At 36.3% G+C, this 25,969-nt stretch overlaps 1 protein-coding gene across 2 annotated transcripts; it reads right to left on the reverse strand.

Moving 5' to 3' along the window:
- Positions 1-855: 855 nt before the first annotated feature.
- On the reverse strand, positions 856-25,859 carry MYL1 (myosin light chain 1; the record flags this gene model as incomplete). Of its 2 annotated transcripts, none has more annotated exons than XM_079782511.1 (7): positions 856-1,158; positions 1,670-1,712; positions 5,009-5,086; positions 5,541-5,714; positions 8,010-8,153; positions 12,050-12,077; positions 25,743-25,859. In XM_079782511.1, 6 exons carry the CDS (start codon positions 25,857-25,859, stop codon positions 1,684-1,686), a joined length of 570 nt encoding a protein of 189 aa, XP_079638637.1. In that variant the 3' UTR covers positions 856-1,158; positions 1,670-1,683. The 2 variants fall into 2 exon arrangements, with proteins under 2 accessions (XP_079638637.1, XP_079638638.1); XM_079782512.1 differs by lacking the exons at positions 12,050-12,077; positions 25,743-25,859 and adding exons at positions 12,330-12,354; positions 13,103-13,162.
- Between the last annotated feature and the right edge of the window lie 110 nt (positions 25,860-25,969).

Here is a 25,969-nt window from a genome sequence, read left to right on the forward strand (position 1 = left end):
TGAATTATTTGACCATTTAAGACATGTATTAAAAGATTGAACCAAGATTTGGGGACACAGGCATGTGAAATAGAGGGGAGCATAGCAGGAGACAGAATATTAATAGATATGTTCTTGAATAACAATCTCATCCCAGAGAAGTTTTTTAAGTGACAGCTGAAAGGTCACTTTAAATATTATCCTTGAAGACATTCAGTGAGAAGGATTAGGGCTTATTAGAATTTTCTAATAGGCCAGATTATCACTAGAAGTGAAATAGTTCAAACCATGAATACAATGATTTACATGCAACTGAGAAAGCCTGCTTTCATCTTGATTTGCCTGGGTAGTTTATATTAAAACATCTCTGATCCTCTGAATTTCTTCAGTTCTCCATTTCACTTTTTCTTTCTTTCTTTCTCTATTTCTCTTTCTTTCTTTCTTTCTCTCTCTCTCTCTCTCTCTTTCTTTCTTTCTTTCTTTCTTTCTTTCTTTCTTTCAATATTTTTTTTATTGATTTCAGAGAGGAAGGGAGAGGGAGAGAAACATCAATGATGAGAATCATTGATTGGCTGCCTCCTGCACGCCCCCTACTGGGGATCGAGCCCACAACCAGGGCATGTGCCCTTGACCAGAATTGAACCCAGGACCCTTGAGTCCACAGGCCAGCCCTCTATCCACTGAGCCAAACCAGCTAGGGCTCCATTTCACTTTTTCAATAATATGTGATTATCACTACTATTCATTCTGTTATTTTCTATATAGACTATACTGATTTGTTCTTTTAATTCATCAATATTCTATACATTGACAACAGAATTGAGGTTTTAAAACTTATTTTCTCTAAGAAGATAAAAGCACAATGCAAGTTGAATATTCCAGACTGAACAAAATTATTTATTGCTCTTTTAATTTAAGGATGTTGATTAACCCATGGTAGAAAATAAAGAGTGGTGCTTGGGTTTGAGATGGTCAGTATTTTATCCTTGTCTAGAGCAGGAGACACTTGGTTTGTGTTACATAAATGCAATTCAGAGAGAAGTGTAGATATAAAAAAATTCAGGGAGTCCTCAGTCTAGAATGGTCTACATTGTTTTGTTTTTCTGAATGATGGTAAACATATCTGGACATGGGTGTTATAAATAAGTTTCCAGCCAGTCTTCCTAAACAATGCTTGATCTGTAAAGAAAAGGGGAAATGAGTTAGATTTTTATTTTAATGTGAAGTGCAAAGAAGAAAAAGCACAAACGAGCCAACACTTCCAAGGTAAACTATTTCCTCGTTGTAAGAACCTGGTTGCAAGTGCTTAACTTTGACTGCGATAACATGGTTTTCTAGAGTGGTAATTGTTAAAAACCACATGTTATTCAGAAAACGTAGGCCCTTACTTTAATTAGTGTTATGTTCCAACTAAATTAATTAACTACTTTGGATTGTTGACTCTTCGTTGCATACTCATAAGTACAAAGATAGGATTTATATATTAAACTTCTGAAGTTTTTGCTTATAAACTTATACAAAATGATCTATTTCTAAATAACCCATTTCAGGGAGTTGAAGTTTTCTGGTTCATATAAATAACTTTTAAGAAATAATACTAGTTATATCGACAGACTATAAAGTGAAGCAGTTAAAGAAAATAAAAAAAAATCAAGAAAGTCTTAATAGTAAAGAGGAAATATATATATACCTCAAGAGCTCCATTTAGATAGACATGATATGCTTGACAAAAGCTGTAGGCACAATACAGACAGTTTAGAGTTAGGAAACAGTCAAATTTAACAAAAAAGAGGTTTTGAAAGTTACTTCAATCCTAATTAATCTTAGCTATAACACTGAAGCTTATTTTTTATGCTCTGTACAGCCTGCTATACATATTACTGGATTTAGGGCCTTTCCCCTGATTTTATAAACTTAATTTTTGAGTAAGGGGCACACTCACATGGTTAATTATTTCTTCTTTAAAGTATGGAAGAGTTTATAACAAAAAAGTTTCTCACCACTGTCTCCCAGATATTTAGTTTCTCCTTTATAGCTAAGTTCATAGAGCTATTAAACGCATATAAGAGAATACAAATATATGCTTCTTTTTAAAATATACATTTTTATTGATTTCAGAGAGGAAGAGAGAGGGAGACAGAGATAGAAACATCAGTGATGAGAGAGAATCATTGATTGGCTGCCTCCTGCACGCTCCCAATGGGGACCGAGCCTGCAACCCGGGCATGTGCCCTTGACCGACATCAAACCTGGGACTTTTCAGTCCACAGGCCAACGCTCTATACATTGAGCCAAACCAGGTAGGGCCAAATATATGTTTATACATTTTTTTTTACAGGAATGATGGCATACTCTGCAAATTCTTTTGCACTTATTTTTCTCACTTAGTAATATACCCAGTATATTGGAGACATTACCATAACCATAAACGAGAATGTCATTTTTTAGGGCTGTAGGATATTTCATTGTGTAGATGTACCAGAATCTATTTAATCCATCCTACATTAATGAACATTAAGTTGTTCAAATATTCTATCTAATAAAGAGGAAATATGCAAATTGACCATCACTTCAACACACAAGATGGCCGCCCCCATGTGGTCAAAGATGGCTGCCCCCATGTGGACACAAGATGGCCACCACAAGATGGCTGGCAGGGGAGGATAGTTGTGGGTGATCAGGCCAGCAGGGGAGGGCAGTTAGGGGTGACCGGGCTGGCAGAGGAGGGCAGTTGGGGGGGACCAGGCTTGCAGGGGAGGACAGGTGGGGGCGGCCAGGCTGGCAGGGGAGGGCAGTTAGGGCAATCGGGTCAGCAGGGGAGGGCAGTTAGGGGCCACCAGGCTGTCAGGGGAGGGCAGTTAGGGGTGACCAGGCTGGCAAGGGAGGGCAGTTAGGGGCAATTGGGCCGGCAGAGGAGCAGTTAGGCATCGATCAGGCTGGCAGGGGTGTGGTTAGGGGATGATCAGGCTGGCAGGCAGAGTGGTTAGGGGCAATCAGGCAGGCAGGCAGGCGAGTGGTTAGGAGCCAGCAGTCTTGGATTGTGAGAGGGATGTCCAATTGGAGAGGGTGCAGGCTGGGCTGAGGGACAACTCCCCCCCCCATGCACGAATTTCATGCACCGGGCCTCTAGTATACAAATAACCATGTATCACTCATTTCACTTGACTGCAAGAATGTCTACATTCCTTGAAGTAGATTGTTAGAACTGCTAGTACCCCATCACCACGCAAGGATTTAAATGATTTACATTCCCAGCAGGAATGCATAAGATCAGCTTTTTCTACACATTCTTCTCACCCCAGAGGTTGGTCAAACTTTTAATCTTCAGCAATCAGCTTATTTAAAAATGGTATTTCAGTGTAGTATCTATCTGCATGTCTCATGTTATTAATGAAGTTTAGCATATTATACTGTATTTGTATATATACTTTCCTTTTCTATGAGGTGTCTGTTCATGTATCTATTAATTTTTTTATTAGGTTGTGGTCTCTTTATAAATTTATAATTGTTTTTTATTAGGAAAATAAGCTCTTAGCAATACTGATTGCAAAAATATATATATATTTTTTGGTCTGCTCTTTGTCTTTTAACTCTGCTTCTGGTGGCTTTTTCCATATAAATTAAAAAAAACATTATGTAGTTGAATTTGTCAAAATTTGAAGTGCCTTCTGGGTTTTATATAAGTATTAGAGAAGTCTTCCAATTCCAAAAGTTATAAAATAATTCTTCTGTGGCTTTTATGCTTTTTGCTTTTACATTTAAATGCTTGACCCATTTGGAATTTATTATGGTATAAGGTGCAGATCTGATTTAATTTTCTAGATTACTATCCACTTGTCCAAACAGTATTTATTGACTGATTCTTCTTTTATGTAATATACTTACGGTAATAACCAAATTTAAAACATGGTTTATGGAAAAGAATTGAAGTTTAATCAAGATTGTCAGTGAAGGTATGCTTGGCTGAGTACTTTCCTTTTCTCCTGTCCTCTTCTCTCTCTCTCTCTCTCTCTCTTCCTTCTTCTTTCTTCCACTCTTCTCTCTGCTTTTCTTTTTTCACTTTTCCTCCAGTCACCAGACTTCACAAGTCTAAATTTACATGAAATCTAGCAACAGCCCTGCCAGTGTGGCTTGGTGGTTGAGCATTGACCTATGAACCAGGAGGTTACAATTCGATTTCTGTTCGGGGCACATGCCCAGGTTTCAGGCTGGATCCCCAATAGGGGGCATGCAGGAGGTAGCCAATCAATGATTCTCTCTCATCATTGATGTTTCTATCTCTCTCTCCCTCTCCCTTCCTCTCTGAAATAATAAAAAAAAAATCTATCAACATAGCTTTATTGAAATGTGACTAGATTAGCCTTTTAGGGGAATAGATAAGTTTCTCAATTTTATTGGAAAATTTTAATTTATATGTATGTCATGCAACTTTGTTTTGCATCTTTATTTTGTGTAGTGTGTTGCTTTTCAGATCCTCTGGGTGAAGCTGCTGTAGATTGGTAGCAGGAAATAGATAATTGGTCCCTATGAAAGGACTTTCATATAGTACCATGCCTATCATTAATGATGTGACATTCACTAATAACTAAACCTCTTTGGCCCTCAATTTCCTCATTTTCATATTGCTTTATGTAAAGGATTTTAAGATATCTCCAACTTTAATATTCTAATAAATTTTATTCGAACACAACCCTGTCTATATTAAAGAGATGTGATAAAGGTCTAACAAAAAAAAGTACACGTGAAAACATATTTTAAGCTGTTTAACAATATACAAGAGTGCTAAAACCCACTGGAATAAACTATATATATATATATATATATATATATATATATATATATATATTCAAATCTTCACAAGATATCTTTGAAGAGTTAGAGTTATTATATAGTTCATTGATAATAATTAGCATGTGTATGTTCAATAAGGGAGGTGAAGAAAAAGAAATTATTTTAAGCTCAAAAGGAGTCCATAATCAATCTAATCATTTAAGAGATGCAGTAACTACCAGAGCACATGAGATTGTACCTTCATAGTTGATGCATCCATTGGAGTCTTCTTGACCTTGCAGCAGCGTTTCCACCTCTTCCTCTCTCATCTTTTCACCTGATGAAGCAAAACTCTTTGTTCAGAAGGGAGGTCAGAGAATATTTTCAAAATCCCACCATAAGTGATTAGTTTGGAACTCCTGGAGACTATGACTAAGCTCTTGGAGGATAGGAACCAAGCCCTTCCTATTCCTCTCCCACTTAGTAGGTTGTCAATAAATGTTTTTGAGTGAGTGAATTAAGTGCACATTATACACGAATATCCAAACTATATCCTATGAGAACTACAGTGTTTTACTATTCATTACCAGTAATTTAAGTTACCATTTTCCCCAAACTCACTCATTGACACTGTAGTCAATTGAAATGGTCGTTAACTTTTGACTGTTCTTTTATATTTTTCCTTTGTAGTCTTTTCCCTTACCTACCTTGGTTATAACATGATTCCCCCCAAGTCATACTCCTTCTTATATAGTCTGTCCTACTAATTCCACTAAAACAAATGTCCTTACCCAGTGTGGCTAGAACGTGACGGAGTTCAGCACCCATGACTGTGCCATTGCCTTCCTTGTCAAAGACACGCAGACCCTCAACAAAGTCTTCATAAGTGCCCTGCTCCTTGTTGTTAGAAATAGCTTGCATCATGGGAAGAAATTGTTCAAACTCAATTTTCTTGACATTCATCTCTGGAAGAAATTGCAATTTGGAGAGTGTTAGCAAACATAAAATGCCATCTCTGAGTCTCAAATTAAACTTGAAAGTTTATTCTAGATGACCTGAAAAATCTTCAAACAGTGTAAATTTCAATTGGTAAGTTGCTGATGAGAAAAATTTGGTAATAGTTAGTAGCCTGAGCTCTGGAGTCCTAGTCCTTGAACTTTTATCTCCAATCCACTGTTTACAAGTATGTGATTATGGGCAAGTTGATTAACCAATTTGAGTCTCAGCGTCTTCATCTCTAAAATAGAGATATTTCATAGTGTTAGTATGAGAATTAAATGAGATGACACAAGCCAAGTTTGTTACAATATCTGGGACAACTGAGTACTTAATGTTAGCTGCTATTTTACTAGTATTGTCAATTTAATATTTTTTAAAATATATTTTTATTGATTTCAGAGAGGAAGGGAGAGGAAGAGAGAGATAAAACATTGATGAGAGCGAATCATTGATTGGCTGCCTCCTGCACACCCCCCCCCACCCCCCAACTGGGGACCGAGCCCACAACCCAAGCATGTGCTTTGACCAGGAATCGAACTGAGACCTCCTGGTTTGTAGGTCAATGCTCAACCACTGAGCAACACTGGCCAGGCTTAATTTAATATTTTTATAAATACTAGGGAAGCTATATAAAATTATACTGATACAATAAACCCATTAGCATGTGAATATAGTAAAACTTAACTGAACTTTAATATATAGTCCAACTTTGTTCTGAGCTTTTGTAGGGCCTTCGATTTCTTTAAATTTTAGCTAATTTTAAAAAGAAGCTTATGAGGAAAGAATGCGTCAAATGTTTTGTGAACTTCTGACTTTTTTGTAGTTTAGAGGCCTGCAGATGATAGGACAGTCTTTAGTAATTTTTGACAAGGTGAATCATATTCACAGTAAATGTAAAATAGACTATCCAGATGTATGCAGTGTATAGAGTTATGTACCCCTAAAATCAAAATTCCCTTTTACTAGTCTTTCCTCATAGAATACAAATCTAGTACATTGAGTAATAGTAAAAAGGTTGAATTGAAATGCTGAGTAAATGAATATTTACTTAATAATTCCATTAAAGATGGATGTTTGATAAGTTAGAAATGGCACTTAAGAAGGAAGACTTGACTTACTATTCTTTGACTTTATCTCACTCTCTCAGCTATTATTTTATGTGATTTACCTGAAAATTTCCCTCCAAAGAAAATGAACTGTGATGAATATTCTAGCAGGCTGATTTAGAGTTAGGTTTTCTTGAAGTAAGTGTTTGTTTGTTTTTTCTTTTGCAACACAAGAAAATTGTCATTTTAATTATCAAAGAAAAAAGAAATTATTTGTTTTCTTTTTTTTTCCTATGGCAAAGATAAACAGCCCACATGTCTACTTGAAAAAAACGTCAATTTGGTCTTGTTGTTGTTATTTGTGTATTTGTTTCCCAATAGACTATTATATTTTGCCATGAACCTTTGGGATTCAATTTTTTTTTCTTGTTCTAGACTGAAGCCTGGGTTTCTGTGTTGAGCAAATAAGTTCTGCAATTTTGCCACTCATGTATGTCATTGACTTTGGTCCCATGATTTAACTTGGGCGACTGAATGCAGGTTTAGCTTAGATTTTCAGGTCTTTTTGTAATTCTCTGGGCATAAAAAAATACTCTTATTAAGATGTCATCTGTTTTTCTTAATTAAGATAGCTGAGTTTCTTTTAAGAGACTTACAGAAGCAGGGTGTCAAAAGACAGGCCATTGGGCAAAGTCAGCAGGTATTTTCTGTCTCCTGAAAACATTGATTTCATTTATCTGGCTTTTATCAGAGTAGATATCCTCTCGGGGTGTGCTATTATAATTTACTTGGAGTTATTTGCAAAGTGCATTATGTTTTAGTCATATTTAACATCTTTGTCAAAATGTAATTTTGCCTTTGAAGGTTTGAAAAAAATGTGTAGATTTGGGTTTTATTTCATTTCATTAACCTTTAAATTATGAGCATTAAGATAAGATGATGATAATGATGTTAGCATTAAATATTATTTCCTCGCATTAGCATGAAATTTTATCAAGCTTGCAAATTCTCAAAGGAAGGTTAACTTACTTTATGAGGGAAAAAACTGACTCTAGCCAAGTGGCACACTTACCATCAAAAGCCAATTAAGTCCTATTCTGTGAGACTTATTTCTTAATAAATCTCTCTTACTCTAAAACACACACACACACACACACACACACACACACACACACACACACACACTTCAACTTATTGGGAAAACATGGGGTTTACCTTCATTGGTGGGATTTCCCAGAACCTTCTTGACCTCTGCATTGGTGGGATTTGTGCCCAGAGCCCGGAGGACATCACCAACCTGGCTTAAGGTGATTTTGCAATCACCTGTCCTGTCAAACAGGAGAAACGCCTCCTTGAAATCTGTAAGAAGCAAGAAGCATTAGGGGGCTTTTTTTCTTTCTTTCTACCTCAGACCTATAAGTTAACCCTAATTTCATCAAAGATCCAGTTCAAACTCTCAGCTATTTTACAAGTATTTCCAACCACTGACGTTGTGATTGCTAGATTCTCCCTTTTCCTAGTTCAGACAATCACAGACAAGCCCTTTCACTTGGGGGCTATTTTAAAGCAGCATTTCCAATTTCAAGTCATATGTTATTATTAATCGGATATGGAAATTGGAGCCTCTAGTCATATTTGTTCATATTTTTTTCATCTGCGTGGGAAGCAGGGATGGGTTAAGGAATTCTGAGGCTTTAAGAATTCCTTATATAACCTGTCATATAATTAATATTAATAACATTTCAAGAAAACAAATTTTCAAATGGGGTTGTGTTTATGAGGTTAACACAAACTTCTCAAATTACATGGGAAAAAACCTCCTCTTGAGTTACAAATTTCCTAGATACTCCCCTTAACCAGTTTTCTTCAGGAGTAACTTCATTTTTTTTTTTTTTTCAGAAAAAAAATCTAGAAAGGTGAGACAAATCTCAAAATTCTATAAGTGGTCATTTAACCATGTCAATGTGTGACTGTAATAGGCTCCTAGTATAAATTATTCAGAAGGAGGAATATGTGTTTGGGTCTGTTGCTATGATAATCTATTCTTTTTTCAGATTATACATATGACAACATGTTGCTATGTTAGCATTAAGTACATATTTCCTAATGAAAATTTTATGGAGATAATGGCAAATTCACATGCACTTTTGAGAAAAAGTACAGATGTCGTAAATACTCTGCCTAGTTTCCCCCAATAGTAACATTTTGCAAAGTTATTGTATACTATTGAAATCAGGGTATTCACATTGATAGACACCACCACTTGCATTCAGATTTCCATTTTACTTGTACGTGTGTGTGTGTGTGTGTGTGTGTGTGTGAATAAGTACATATTCTTAAAGTGAATTTTTAAAATCATGATCACTGTATTCCTTACTTTTCCTAAGTTTTGTCATTCTTCTTTAACAGAATGGTTTTGCCTTTCAGAATTACATTAAAAAAGAATTAAGGCATGTACACCAAAAAGACAGAAAGAGGCACCACTATGGATTAGGGGCCAGTAAAGACATTTTAATAGAACCTTCTAAATTTAACTAAATGAATTTCCTGGGGAACCCAAAAGTACTGATGGCAACTTGTGGGAGTTAATACTAACCACACTCAAAAATCATTTGTGAGTGAAAGAGGTGAAAGCAGTCTTCTTTTAGGCCATTAGTTGTTCAGGATCAAAAGGTACCTTCTGGATAGATTACTCAGCAAAATACCCTATTTTACTGTTCCTCCATCCACTAATCTAAGATTGAACCAGACATTTTCACTGTCAACTACTGTGATCACGTTTCCCTTCTTTGCTAAAATTTCCCCCTCATATTCTCTGCAATTTGACTATAAAAGATCATTTCCCTAATCTGAAAACATGCCCCAGGCACTGTGGGGTCATTAAGTCAAATATTGTTTCATCTTTCTAAGGGACATGCGAAACTGAACTATTCCTGTTACTGGCTCTAGGCTTTCATGCAAAATTGCTCAGCAGGCTCACTATTACCCTAGTCAGATGCTTGATATAGAAATAGGAATTTTATGGGCTGTAATAGAATCTTCCTGACATTAAACCTTCTGTTGATTTAAAGGCTAAGGCCAGAAAGATATTGTTCTTTCTACCCCAGAATTTTAAGGCTTACATTTTTCTCTTAAAGAGTCAAGAACGTGGGTTAGCAAACTCCTGCCTAGGGGCTGGCCACCTGTTTTTGTAAACAAAGTTGGAATACAGCTATTTGTGTATGTATTGTCTATGGCTGTTTTCATCAGCAACAGATCTGGGTTCTTTTTACAGAGACTGCATTTGCCAATGAAGCTTAACATATTTACTCTTTGATCCTTTCAGAAAAATAGTTGCCAGCCCCTTGTCTAGAACAATACTGCTCTAGAACTTTCTGTGATGATTGAAATGTTCTATATCTGGGCTGCCCCAAAATGTAGCTACGAGTTACCTGCAATTCTTGAGCACTAGAAGGCAACTACTACAACTGTGGAAATGGATTTTTAAATGTATTTATTTTTAACTATTTACAGTTTAAATTTAAATAGCCACATGTGGCCAGTGGCAACTCTACTGGACAGCATAGGAGGACTTAGACCTTTAGGATGCTATGATTTTCTAGTTGTTATTTCTTCTTTCCTCCAAACTTATGAAACATTCAAATAGAGTAGCCTTGAGCAAAACTATGTAATGATTAAACAAGGAAGTAATCAAAGGAAGTCTTCATTCCTTTCTGAACAAATAGGATTTCCATTTCATTTAAAATGCTACTAAGAAGCATTTGTTTTCCTGGCACAAGAGAAAAACCAGTCCACCATACCAATATTTACCAAACTCTGTATCTAAAACCTATTTCATATATGAAGTATTAGGTCTCATAGTAATAGTTTAATAGGTTTAAATTTCCCTTCTGTCCCTTTAAGGGTTTTAAAGTCTTCTATTGTTTGGTCCTACCATAGTTTGGCTTTCAAAATGACCCTGTAAAGTAGATATTTAAGAGGACTGGGATGAAGTTAGCTGAAAATGTTGCAGCATCACTAGTTACAAATGTATCAAAAATCAAACAAATTACAGTAGAAGTACCAACTATTTTGAATAAAAAATAGTCCTTTGTAGTATAATTTTATAGGATATTGAGTTCTGAGTCATGAAGTTATCTAATTGTTCTACATGAGGCCATCAACCATGATGTGGATACATGTGTCTGTACTACAGCTACTACAGCAAATATCCTCTTTTTCCTTAATTGATGTTTGCACATGAGATAGTCCAGACACTAAAACACAGGAAACTGTGGAATTCTTTAGGTGGAGAACTGAGTCTTTGAATAGGTCCTTATTAATCACCTTTATTTATAATTACATATTATATACCATAACATGTCTAATATAGAGACTTATGACCAATATTCTAAGTTATATATCATACACCTAATTTTTTCTTCCCTTCTCTCCTATAGATGTATTTCTATCTCTCTTTATTTGAATATGGGACACTCATTCCATAAAACATGCCTCAGTACACTTCTAGTGAAAAAATAAGATCTTATAGAGCACAGGATTCTTGGATTCCAAGACTGAAAGGAGAAAAAAATGGGAGTGTTAGGGAAAGTATTCTGATTCTCTTGAATCGTAAGAGTTTAAGTTTTTTAGTTAGTAACCTTTTTTATGAAAGAAATTCTAATGAATTTAAGCTAATACCAGATTTTGATCCTATCATTCATTCTTAGGGTCCTTGAGCAAGTCCCATCCCCTCCCTGGAAACCTGTCTTACTGTTTTCCCCCACAGTTTATGACAAATACTCTTCCCTCTTTGTGAATTTACTTTTATATTTACTTTACCCATTATTTCTCTCAATGCATTATAATGCCCATTGAGATTATGGAGATTTGGTAATTGGCAGTTTTATAATAATTAGTTTATTTTTCAAATTGAACAATTCAGACTTGCAAAATCTCTCTTTAAGTATTTGATTAACGAATTAGCCATCCAAAATTGACATCTTTTTGGGGTACACATATGTATAGATATTTAGAAATCAGGGCGTATTTTGTAGTGTTTATCTATTGTTTGCTTAAACCTCTGATCACTAATTATAAGGCAGGGCTGCTTGGGGGTGCTGAGAGAAGTTAGAGTGACTGAGAGCATTTATATTTAGAGTGGCAGCACCAGCGGGGGGTCATTAGGAAGAGCTAATCTCATCCAGAGGGAGTTGGCTTTCCAAATCCATCTTTCTGAGTGTGCGCATATTAACAGCAATATCTTTTAAACTTACCATCCTGCTGTTCCTGAGAGAACTCGATCTGTTAGAAAGAAATTAACCACAAAGAATATTTTAACCAACCAAAAGGTCCTGACTTTACAGTGTATCCAAGCTCATTCCCTGAGTCATCTTTAAAGTAAGCTCCCAAAGTCAGCCTACTTTTCAGAGTTCAGGCATAGCTTGGACACTAATAGGTTGAGCCAGGTAGTCACATGCCTTGGAGATAAGTGATATTTCTGAAACTAGGCAGTGTTTTGCCTACATCTGAATTAGAAAAGCTCAATTCACTTACCAGCAATCTGGTCAGCACTGAAGGACTGCAGTGGCGAGAGGGAGAAAGGAAAAAACAGCTAGTACTCTTTCAAATGCATTGACAGAATTGAGTGCTGTCTGTCCTGAGATTTTTAGAAAGCCATGTAGGTTTCATAGAATAAGAAGGTTGCCTTAGGATACGTTGGAGTCTAGGATAAATAAAAAGCTATTGCAAAAGATAGTTAGGGAACATCTCTCTTTAATGAATCAATGGTTTAACAGAGGCCAGGTCAAATACTTCCTGGAATAAGATAATAACCTAGAGTGTATTGAAGATATGTCTAATACAGGTACACTGTTTTACGAAGTACAGATGCACTGCATTGAAAAGAATCATCACAAGTCGTCCTCCTTTTAACCACCACATTTTTACTTAATGCATCGGAAGTAAATTACTCAGCTTTAGAAATTGGCATCATTGGATTGTTTTTTAAGGTGTAATATTTTCCTATAGTTGCAGAGTTTTTTTTCTTTCTAAATTTAGATATAATAAACCTTATGTGATATAGCAAAAGTTGATGAATCATAAAGTACTTTGGGGACTAAGTCTTATTTTTCCAGCTGGCATAATAGCTCAAATGACCTCTTCTATCCTCAGCCCACCTCACCCAAAACCCAAAGCAGATTCTAAAGACTCATATTGAATATGCTATCTCCCCAATTCTGTTTTACGCCTGCCTTTTTTCTCAGTAAGATTATAGCCCCTATCTCTTTCCTCCTGCAAATGACAAATACTTTTCTCGTAGGACCCACCATGATGGAGCTGCTGGGCTGCAAAACAGCGGCGAAGATGAGGAGTTGAGGGCTGCTCCAATCCCTGAGTGGGGCCACCCTGGCGGAGGCTGCCTTTTATTGCTGGGAAGCTGTGACCTCACAGTTCTATTCAGGTTTCAGAGAGAGAGAGGTAGCCACTCCCTTTGGAGAGTTCTTTAGCTTTCTTAGGGCAAAGAGGGAAAGGGATCTGTACCCTGAGGGCTATTTTTAGGAAACCAGAAACCATAGTAGACAGCCATAGTGAGCCCGAAGCCCTTCAGTACTTTTATGGTCTTTATCTCTGAGATGCTCCCCTGGAGTGTCTTCCTTTAAGAAGCTTATTTGTTCAGTGGCAGAGGAGGCTCGAATTTCTCTAGGGGCCTGGGCTGACCCCTGCTCTCAGTGAATTTTAGACTTTGCAAACTTCAAGTGAGCAAGTCTTGGTATTAATGAAACGTATTGGATAGGACTGGTTTGGGGTTTCAATTGGCAACCCCTTGTGGAAAAGTTCAGAGGACCTGAAAGGCATCACACATTCTGTGAGTTTCTTAGGGTTCACCCAAGTGGTAATCTGGCCAATTCTTGAAAATCTGCAATTAATCCATTTTTGCAACCTGTATTCTCAGAAGTATAAAGCTTATCTGAACCAGGAATGGTTTTGATCTCTGTTTTTCACCATTTTCCCTTAGTACCCTTAGGGTTGGGTATTTTCCTCCCTTCCTGTTATCTTTATGGTGGCTGACCAGTCAAATTTTTTGAATTTCTGAAGTTCTTCTAGGCAGGAAAGCTGATAGACTCTGTGTGTGTGTGTGTGTGTGTGTGTGTGTGTGTGTGTGTGTGTGTGTAAGCTTTATTCCTGTTTCTTTTTAAAACAAAACAAAACATTATGCTAAGTGAAATAAGTCAGTCAGAAAAAGCTAAGAAGTGTATGATTTCACTCATATGTGGGATATAAGACTGAAACTCATGAACACAAACAGCAGTGTGGTGTTTGCCAGAGGAAGGGGGTGGGGGAAGAAGAGGATCCTAATATATGGTGACAGGAGAAGATTTGACTGTGGGTGGTGGGCACATGGTGCAGTATACAGATCTTGTAACATAGAAACCCACACCAGAAACCTGTATGTTCATGTTGACCATTTTAGACTTTGCACCCCAATTAATGTAATAAAAAATCAAAAATAAAACAAGACATTAAATTTATGGTGGTGACATTGGAAAATAACATTATATGAGTTCAAGTGTACAATTCCATAATACACCATCTGTATATTGCATTGTGTGCTCACCACCCAAAGTCTAATTTCCTTCCGTCACCATATATTTATAAATCCCCTTAATCTCCTTCAACCTCCCCACTCCCCCCTTTCCCTCTGGTAATCACCGTTATCTGTTGATAGACCGTTTTTGCATTCTTTTTCTCTCCTTCTATTTGAGATTTAAAAATTTTATCTAAGTTCCTAGTAGAACATGCTGATTCTGTTTCTGTCATGTCAAACATTTGATGGCTCAGTCTATAGACTGAGAAACAAAAGAACCCAGAACAGGGGGCTGTGGGAGGCAAAGCTGTACTTTAGAACTTGAAAGGTATCCCAGGGAGTGGCTGGTAATGGGTTCTCCTGGTAGCTTCTCTGAACATAGAGGGCACTCTCTTCCTAGAATGGTACTGTGCAAAATGGTACAGGGAAAGATTGGTCTTAATACGTTCACTAATGTTCATACATGTCTATCAGTTTTCTACTTATTTAAAGCATCTCACAGGCATAAGAATGTTGGAAGTTCTAATGTAAGTACTATTTTCGCATGACTTTTAAAGAAATGGTCACAGAAAGCATAAAGTCTCCCCCTGCTAGACAAATGTATATTTGCAGCTTTCCCTTAAGCAATTAGGAAGAAATCAGCGCTAAAAATGTGTATTACTTTTTGTTCAAAGACTACCGATAGTGAAAAAAAATCTCAGAGGGTCTTGAGTTCCAAAATGAGGACTGAAAATATAATTTAAGCAATATTAGTACCCAGGTAAACATATCTTCATAAGTAGATTGACACTTTGAGAGAGTTAATAAAACTATTTAAACACTTTGAATCATTAGGGGAAAATAGAAGGGAGGGACAATTGATAATTGTGTAATTTGAAGCTTCATGATTTTGATGCAAAATTTAAAGGCTTTAGAGAAAACCATGTTTCTTTGTGTGTTTTTTTTTAGTCTTGTAATTATATGTATTATGTTATTAAATTTGAATTGCCTATGAGTAATATTGAGAGCTAGCATATATCTTTAGCAGAGCTGATAAATATAAATAATACAAAGTAAACTCATCAAAGTTTTCCTATATAATGATTTTTTTTTTTGAGTAGAGATGTGTATCCTTGAGTACATATAGAATATGGTCAATTTGTATAAAATCTGTTAAGTATACTGGGAAGTCATTTTAAAAGTTATGTTTATGTTGTGAAAAAGCTATTTCTTACCACTTGGATATCATGTAGAGGTTTAATATTATTAAAATAGAGAGGTAGACAGTTGCCAAACTATTTAACTCTGTTTTTTCTCTGAACTTTATCATGTAGAGAATGAGAGTTTAGGTTTTTTGAATCTATTGAGAATCAAAGTAAACATTTAAGCTAGTTATTGACAACCGTGGAGAAGGCTGCAGTATAGTCTAGTCCAGGGAATAAACTACAGTTTTCAAGTTAGAAAACCCAGGTGCTGTGCTCATAGAATAAATGGGAAATGCTATTTATTTCCTGGTACACTTTTACAAATGACAAAAGCTTTCTCTGGCATCTCTTCTGGTATTATAATGGTGAAGTAACCAGCACACCCCCCCTTTTTTTTTTTTTAAATAACCAGCCCTTTGAACATGACTTTGACAAATACAAAATGGCAGCTGATTTTGAGCTCAGTTTGCTATATCATCATTTGGTTTATTTTAAAAATTAGATTTAAGTCTCTCTTCTCATATCTGTTTCTTAGAAATTAACTATTCTTCAAAGTCCTGATAAAAGATCCTCCTCTTGAAAAGAACCTTTTCTCTCTGCTTACCGAGCTCCCTCCTTCCACTCAAAGATGACCTTTAACCTTCCGATTGTAAACTTCTGGGTAGCACAGGTCATTATGAAAGCCTTTGTCCATGATATGAACCCAGGTGCAGGCTTACTCCAACCTCTCCCTCTTGGTGAGCTGCCTTTGCCTTTATTCTTTGATGTTATCCCTCATAATTATAAAATACCTGCCTACATTAGATGATCAACGGATTTTCATTAAGTTAAAATCATTAGAACACATGCATAGTAAGCTCCTCCTTCGCACATAAGGTCCTCCTCTAGGATATTATATTCCCTGAGGGAAGAGACTTCATCAGTCCCTTCAAAGAGCTCACACTGTAGAGGAGGTGTCCTTTGACACGCCATCTCCAGCCCTGAGAACTGCCAAACACATAGTAGGCATGCTCATCTTGATTTAGTGATGTATGTGCCTTTAGATTTCCAGAGCCTTTGCTTAGATTCTGTGTAAATGTTTATGATCAAGACCACTACTTTGCAAACCCTCAATTTGTTTTCTTTAAGTTGTTTTTTTTTCTCCATCTCCGCCTATGTACTTATATTAGACCGATAGTAAAACAACTACATTCCGCATTTTTGTGAGTCATATACTGTTTGGCTTTGGATTTAGGTAGGTAGTAGTGTACAAGGTACTGGTACTAAATATGATTTTTGTTGCAATATTTATAGGTCTTTTCTCACTTTGAGAAGCATTTTTCTAAAAGTAATCATGAGGTTTGGTTATCTGATTAAAAGAAGATAAAGTCTCTCGTATATAGAAGGAATTTAAAGGAAAAGTGTAAAATGCATTTAATCAAACAGGCTCTGGAATTGATGTATGTTATGATTTGGTAGTATTAACCAATGTCACCCCAATAAATTTAATTAAAATATTTTTTAAAACTGCTAAAAAAGATGTAGTAAAACAAGAAGAGCTATAGTAAAAGGTGATTTGGGAGATATGTGTTGTTGATACTGAGGGAAAATGCCCACGAAGGAACACAGACCACAGTCTTTAAATAACTTCATCATCACTGCAAGGTACATGGGACTGATCACTGGTGAGACTGAGTAAAACAGTCAATCTACCAGGGCCAGCTTTCAATCAAGAAAACATCGCTGCAGTCTTCTCTGATTTAATGCCTGGCAGAGAGACAAAGATCTGGATGTATGCAAATCCTAAGGAAAACTTTATTAATTTTTCAGGCCAACCTCACAGAGTTACTAGGAATCACCATAAAATACCAGTAGAAGTCTTATTTTAAAACTTTGAGCTTTGAATTTCAGAATAACTCAATTTAAAGGAAATAAATATTTTTTGTTGCATTGTTTTTACCTCAACAAAGGATATACTTAGGCTGGTGACTATAATCTACACTAATAAAAGAGAAAGATCCAGATTGACCATACCTCTGTGACACCCACCAGCCAATCAGGAGTGAGTATGCAAATTAACCCAACAAAGATTGTGGGTTAATTTGCATACACAGGCACGGAGCAAAGACTGAAGGCTCCGGCCCAAGCAAAGACTAAAGACTGAAGACTGAAGACTGAAGACTGAAGACTGAAGACTGAAGACTGAAGAGGCTTGACTTCTCCGCTGTGGCCAGAGTGAAGGCCTGGGTCCCGGGTGCCAGAGAAAAACCAGTGCCAGCAGCCAGGGGAAGGAAGGCCTATTGCATGAATCTTCATGCAACGGGCCTCTAGTAATGGTATAAAAAGGTAAAATCAAGAACAATGAGAATATAGTACTGGCCCAGATTGTCCAATAGAGAGAGAATAATAGATGGCTATGTTGGATAATTGATCTGAATAGATGAAGAAATGATTAATTCTCTTCAAAGATGCTTAGACTAGTCAACTAAATTCAAGCACATTAGAGCAAAGGCTAAATTATTAAAGTAACACAATTCAGACCTACAAAAATTAACAGAGAGACCTATGTAAATTTTAACAAAACATTTAAAATGTGACCCAAGTCTACATTTCAGATTTCTCATCAGCTTTTGCATGGTTAATAGTTGATAAATAAATCTAAAATTTCTTGTGAGTTGTATTTTTTCTAGTTGTATTTATTTGCATGTAATTTGTTAAAAATCCAAGTTGTATTTTTGTTTTTCCCTTCTTTGATTTTTAAAATATGAACATCAGAAAAATTTGTTGTGTGTGTTATAAGAAACTAGAGGCCTGGTGCACGAATACGTGCATGGGTGGGGTCCCTTGCCCTGGCCGACAATTGGGACCCATAGGGGCTGTCTCACCCAATCCCGATTGGGGCTAATCAGGGCTGATCAGGGCTGGCTGGCGGCGGGGAGGGACCACGGGAGGTTGGCCAGCCGTGGGAGGTTGGCTGTGGGAGCACACTGACCAGCAGGGGGCAGCTCCTGCATTGAGCGTCTGCCCCCTGGTGGTCAGTGTGCATCATAGCAATTGGTCAACCGGTTTTTCGGTCGACCAGTCATAACAGCCACTTAAGCTTTTATATATATATAGGTTATAAGTATCTGCTTTTTCCTACTTATCTGGAGAAAAAGTTCCTTTTGTGACAATAAGTATACATGAATATTGGCATTACTATTTTAGAGGTTTCAGGTCTTTTGATATAGTAGAAAGAAAACTAGATAGGGATTAAACCATTCAGAATTTTGTTCTGGTTCTCATAACAAATCATGTGTCTTTGGATTAAATAACTTCTCTTATCATAGCTTCCTCAAATATAAACTATTATACTTAATGATTTCTAGGGCTGTTTTGGGTACTACAGTTTTCCATCTTTTTGTTAGTAGAATCTACCTCAACTCACTTTTTCTAGTGGAAAAGGGTAGGGTGACTAAAAATTCAATTAATAATATTATTTTGAAGTAGTTTAGTTAAAGAGGATTTAAGCAAAATATAATTTCAAACACTGTGTTCAGTTGAGTCAGATGTTTTATAAACAGGAGATAGTATATAACTTTGGGCACTTGATAGATTCAAAGAACCTCATTCACCACAGTGGAAATAAGTATAAAAAGTTGATTAGGAAGTGATTTTATCTTTAGGGAGAAGTTTCTTCTCTGGCTTCAGCTCACCATTATTAATTTATGACTAGAATAGCAAGGATTTATCATCCATATAATTTAAATTTTAACTAGTGTCATGATAAGCAAAGGATAGAGTCTTGCTTGTAGAAGCAAACTCTTAAAGACCTTCTTTTCATACAAAAAGTATTTCAGTATGAAAAGACGCGGAAGAAAGTGCAGTATCAGCAGACTAAATATAACCCTTCCCACAATTTCCATGAGTCAGATGGTGCTGAATGCTGGTAATTATGGACTGACTTCTAAAGACAACTTGCCAGGGGTTGGTGCAGTTGCAGCACTAAAATGTCGAGAGGCTAAATTTGGTACTGTCACTTCATGATCTTCTTGACTTGCAAAGGTTTCATTATCTTTAACGTTGAAAGTGCTACTCGCCATTAATTGGTGAACATATCTATTCCTTTCCAAACCGCATTTTACTTCACAAAGACATCAGCCAGTGGTTTGTAATTCAAAATATAATATTAGAGAGAGATACCGATGCCCTTAATATTTTTCCACTTCTTTCCACCTGTTCTCTTTTTTTTACAACCTTAGTGTTTGAAAGTGGAAACTTGATGCGGACACTCAGAGATAGTCTTAAATAGTTTCTGATTTGCTCCTGAGGTTATATTCACATCCCAAATGGATTAATATTACAATTGATTGACATTGTAGTTTTATTAAAAATTAACTCGTATTATTGAAAGACCAGAGTAAAAACAGACAAACTCTTATAATTATATAGTGAAAACTTAAAAGCAACTTATATATGTTTCCCCCCCTTTCCTTCTAAATAGAACTTGACCAAATGTGTTCTCTTCCTCAAACTGGTTGAGATTTTATTATTATACATGTGGCATTATATTTCTATAAATAACCCCAGTTAACATACAGTTGGGATTTCCAGTTTAAACCATGTTGTTTACTTGTAAGTAGAAATCCCATACCATTCTCAGAATATTAGCCTGTTGGCAAAATTTGGAGGTCAGATTTAATATATGTGTATGTGAAATTAAAAACATACTCATTTTAAAAATTTAATCAGCTTCACTACATTTAACAACATTTTAAAATAATTTGGTATAACTTAATTTTTTTCAGCTTTTTTGGGATATAAGTGACATATAACAGCGATTTTCAACCAATGTTCTGCAAGATGTTTTAAAATGTGCAGTACTTGACTATTTAGTCAGGGGCACTGACTGCTTTTCCCTTAGATTGTCAAATAAAAAAAAGGCAACAGCCAACACAATGATAGCTGTCCAGTGTGAATGAATCAAAATTATACCTATTTTTTGTCAGGTCAGCAAAAAATATTTCTTATTGTGCCACAAAATGTTAGTAATTAGTTTATGTGCCATGAGGGGAAAAAGGTTGAAAATCGCTGACATGTAACATTGTGTAAGTTTAAGGTGTACACGTGATGATCTGATATGTGATGATTTTGATACTGTGAAATAATTACCACAATAAGGTCAATGAAAACGTCCATCACTCACATAGGTATCTTTTATTTAAGTGAGAACTTTTAAGATTTGTTCTCTTGGCAGCTTTCAAGTACACAATGCCGCATCATTAGCTCTAGTCACCATGCTGTATGTGGATCCCCAGAAGTTATTCTCTTATACCCTGAAGTTTGTATCCTCTGACCACTTCACTCTTTCCTTCCACTTCCACCCCGACCCCTGGCAATTACCAATCTACTTTCATAACAGCATTGAAAAAAATATACATGTGCTGTTTCCAACTTTTTATAGGAAGCTGTAGCACAGTGGCTAGGAGTCTTCCTTAGTTCCTAATATTCCACCTTCCATGTGTAAAAGAGAACACAACCCATCAGCAACAGATAGATGATAAGATAGGAAAGCTGCGGAGAATAGAACGGTAGTGAACGGCCAAGGTTAAGGCAGGAACTTGCTCTGAGGTGTGCTTGTCCCTCCCTCTCGTGGTGACACAGGGCTGTGCAGGGTAATAGAAGAGCCACTCTACCTCACATGCTGGAGAGAAAAATAGTCTCCTTTACACATTCTTACCAACAGCAACTCACTCTTTGTAAACAGGAGGCAGGTTGTAATATGGTTAACACAGTGGACTCTGGATTGGCCTGTGAGGTTAAGCCTAGCTTCATCATTACTAGTTATCTGATCATGGATATAACACCGAACCTCTTTTAGACCCTTTAGTTTCTTTTCTTGCAAAACGAGGCTAAAACAATCTCAGTGCAATGTTTTGAGGGTTAAATAAGATAATAGGGCACAGAGTAATTCACAAGGAATGTGGTTGTTCTTTTATAAAGAACTTTATAATTTTCAAAACCTTTCATGGCCATGACCTTATTTGATTTCCCCAACAATTCTCCTAAGGGGGGCTGGGTTTGTATTAGCCTGGTTAGATGTGAGGGAAAAAAAATGTATAGATTAACACTAACAATCCCACACCCTGACCAGAATAAGTTAGGTGTCACAATGTATACATATATTTGCCTCCACTGAATATCCATAAGTAAATAGATATATTTATTAGGAATGCTATATTTCCACCTTACCCATTAAATTGAAAGTTTAAGTTTTCCCAAGCACATGGTCAATTGTTGCTGTGAGGCTTGTTACTGAATGAGTTTCTGTCAATGCATTTTGTACCTTTACCACTTTTTGTAATATCGCCTGCAATCTAGTCAGAGATGACCCGATTGAGTGGTGAATACAATGAGAATTAAAATTTAAGCCACACAATGACAGGCATGATTCTTAATCCCATCACTTCACAGCAATCCTGACATATAGGCTATGGCATGCAGCATGCAAAATATTCACTTACACATTGAAGAGCTTTAAAAATCTAGTAGCATGGTCATTTCATTACTTACTTTTGTTATTTCGTTTGGTTGTAATTTGGGGCATCAGGTGTTAATTCTTGTGTTTGCACCTACAACTGTACTATTCAGGGTAGGTTTTAATTCCTACACTTGAGATTCTGTCAGACAGTGTTCTTTAGTCAGGGCATGGTTGCTGGAAGTATCATCTCTGTGAAAGCAAAGAGCTCGCAGAACCGCCTGGAACAGTAACTTCAGTGTTCAAATATCAGCAGAAAATGTGTTTTTGAAAAAGGATACTCATAAAAAATCCATGGAGATAAGACATCATATAAGCATTTCCTCAGATATCAAAGGTTTTATGTCAGAACATTGAAGAAACTGTTCTAAACAAATAACCAACAAATCAGGAGGAAATAAAAATTTTAAAAAAAATCCTCACCCAAGGATATTTTTCCATTAATTTTTAGAGAGCTTAGAAGAGAGAGAAAGACAGAAATATCAATGTGAGAGAAACACATTGATTGGTTGCTTCCTGCATGCGCCCTGACCAGGGCCCCGGCCAGGGAGGAGCCTGCAATCTAGGTAGTGCCCTTGGCCAGAATTGAACCTGGGACCCTTTGGTCCGCAGGCTGACACTCTGTTCACTGAGCCAAACTGGCTAGGGTGGAAATAAAATTTAAAAGCACATTTAATAAAACCGCATTTAAGAAATTGATAAAACTAATTAATTTACAAGATTGTTCAGAGTTTATGGTGAGTCAACTATATGGCTGTTAAACATGGTATGTTATATGAAACACAGATACTGGCTGGGAATAATATTGAGGAATTCAATATTACCATGATTATAATATTACACAAAGATCATTATGCTTAAACTTCAGCATTACTCAAAGTCTAAAGGACAGATAGATTTCTAAGTCATATGATTTATGAAAGAAAGTTTAAAATCCAATTAAGTTTTTTATTAAGTTTTCAGAAAGTTAATGAACACATAGAATAGCTCTATTAATTTCTTTAAAGTTCATTTTCTCTGCTTGAAGAAAGTTTATAACATATGAGGTAATATAACTAGGAACATTATTAAGTGATTAAAAGCATCATAATATGAAATGTTTTAATGTGCATTTTAATTAGCCTTGTTACCTACTTGGATGAAATTAAGTTATAAAGTCCTCAAGTTGCATCACATTCTTTGGCCATGTTATCATACCTATAAATAGGTACTCATTTCATATTGATAAATGAAAATCATTGAAGGCATTGAAATTCCTTCACAAAAATATATTCATTTCACTTCTATTTTCTTTATTTACTCTTTCTATCAAGGATTGGCTCTCTGGACTGGCTGGCATGGCTCAGTGGTTGAGTGTCAACCTATGAATCAGAAGGTCACGGTTTGATTCCGGTTAGGGCTTGATCCCCAGTGTGGGGTTTGCAGGAGGCAGCCAAGCAATGATTCTCTCTCATCATTGATGTTTCTATCTCTCTCTCCCTTTCCCATCCTCTCTGAAATCAATAAAAATACATTATGTAAAAAATAATTGGCTCTCTGAATTAAAGATAAAAGTTAATTTCTTCCTGTTTCTTCTAGATTTACTTAACTTATTTTTGGGTTTGTGTTCCTTACTGGGACCTATCACATCTCTTGTTCTGCAGTGAAATAATGAAGATGGAACAGACCCCATTTTTATAGAGACTCCGAGGAGTATTTCCTTCTTTTGCTTAGTTGCACTAGCTCATACCAGCTTTAATTCAACCTATAGAGGAAAAGATAAACCAATTTTCTGCTGACTATAAACAAGGAATCCGTTTAATCTCTTGATTAAAAGAGTGATGTTTTGTCTTGTCTTGGAGTCCTCTTACCTGCCAAGCTAAAATTTTATTTATTTACTTATTCTTACACAGTTTCTCAGGGAAGAACATTAATGCCTGTTTTCATTAGTGAGATACTTCTTTTTCTTCTTAAGATAAAGGTACATTTTCCCCTTTCCAGATACTTGTAGTCCCAGATACAAAGAGAGGGTATTGTCTTATAAATCACAATAAATAAAAGGGGAATTGCTTTGACATTAATTTTTATCTTTAATGTTAGGATAGAGCACAGAATCAGAGGATAGAGACAGCCAGAATTACTGGAGTGGCTGGAATCACGCTTACTGTACAATGTAGTCAGCATGCATCTATACAGCTACATTAACAAGGTTGTGAGGATGAAACATTGGGTTTCCTCTTAATGAGCTGTATGCAGGCAGTCCTCATGGTGGAAGTATATTTATTAGAAGGTCTGACATGCATTTCTCTTCCTAAGTAGATATTCATTAAAAATAATAGTTCCTAACAACAAAAAAGTAGTTCCTAACCACCATTATTAGATTCTATGAAAATTTGACTTCAGTTATCTATAAACTCAAGATAAAATATTTATGATAATCTACTCCTACTTTGAAACATAAAATTTCATGTTTCACTGGGACGTTACAAGAATTATGAATGTATTTATTTAACTTCAGCACATATGTCTAAAGATGATCTAAGTAAATATTTATGTTAAGAATATTTTTAAAATATGCAATTATAGTAAAATAGTCAATGAAGTGTTTATCTATAGGTCGGCATTGCCATTGCAAGTAAAGTGTCAAGTTAGCAAAATTCAGATTTATTGTGTACTGAACTTTTGACTTAAGGGAAAAGAGCACGCATAGGCACTTTCACCCATGCGTTTTCCATATAAGGCAGGGTTCTTAGGATGTAGACCTTAAAACTGTCCTTTGGACCAACCTCAGCCCAGTGAATGAGGAGAAGGGGCACATCTGATGGGTTACATCACTGAGAGGTAACAGCCTCATGCATTGCATCATTTTTCTAAAAGCAGCTAACCTTTTGCTATTCAAGAACTGTGATTACAGTCAAGTGTTGACACAAAAATTAATCACATTCTCCTTAGTTCAAGGATGCAAGAGCTCAAAGACATAAACTAAAAGCCATACAACCAACAAGTTTTACAGCACTTTTTGTGTTAGTTTCATTTAGAAACAGCTCACACATTCTGAATTAAATCCTGTGTATAAATAAACAAGATGACAGTTATAGTCACTGAAACACTTGAGCACATAATTGTCTGCCCTGCGATCTCATTTAGTGTTGTATCAAGTTTTATTAAGCAAAGCTGAAGGGGAAATTAGCTTGAATTGCAAAAATCTTCTCTTTTTTTCAGATGAAATAAAGCTGCTGTCAAATAAGGACATCCGGGACAACTGGGTCTTCAGCTGTTTTAAAATTTTTGGAAATCACTGGAGGGACTCAAACATTCTTTTTGATATAGCTTTAAAGTAAGGGATCTAGTTTCTACAGAGATTTTATAAAAAATTAAACCAAGTATTTGTTTAAATACTTGTAAAGCACCTTTACACTTATATAAATTACCCATAAATTGCACTTTAACAACTTAGGGGGGGGGGGGGAAGGAAACTAGAGAGCAAAACTATAGAGAAAATACAGGTCCCACGCGCAATTACCATACTCATGGTACTTTTATTGAAATTATATGTTAGAGTTCATTTATCTTTTAATCAGGATTCTCTCCTCTCCAAATCTACCAGTTCACTTACTAATGGCATTTGTCTCGATGAAAAAAAATATACCTTTTGCAAGTTTCTAGAGTTCCCTACTGCCGAAAGATGTTTCAGTGACCAAACCATTCACCCGTGTCGTTACCTTAATGGCAGAGAGGTCAATCTTTTCTTCTTTGGGTGGGGCAGGTGCAGGCGCTGGGGCAGGGGCCGGGGCAGGAGCAGCCGCGGCAGGTTTCTTCACGTCCTTCTTTGGTGCCATTTTGTTGAAAAGGATGGGTTTTTTAAAAAAGAGAGAGAGAAGGAGCACCCAAAAGAACCTGTCAAATGATTCTTGGAAGAGGAGTGGTGGTGCCGTTGATCCCCGGCCCA

Source organism: Cnephaeus nilssonii (genome assembly GCF_951640355.1).
Source record: "Cnephaeus nilssonii genome assembly, chromosome: 10".
NCBI lineage: Eukaryota > Metazoa > Chordata > Mammalia > Chiroptera > Vespertilionidae > Cnephaeus > Cnephaeus nilssonii.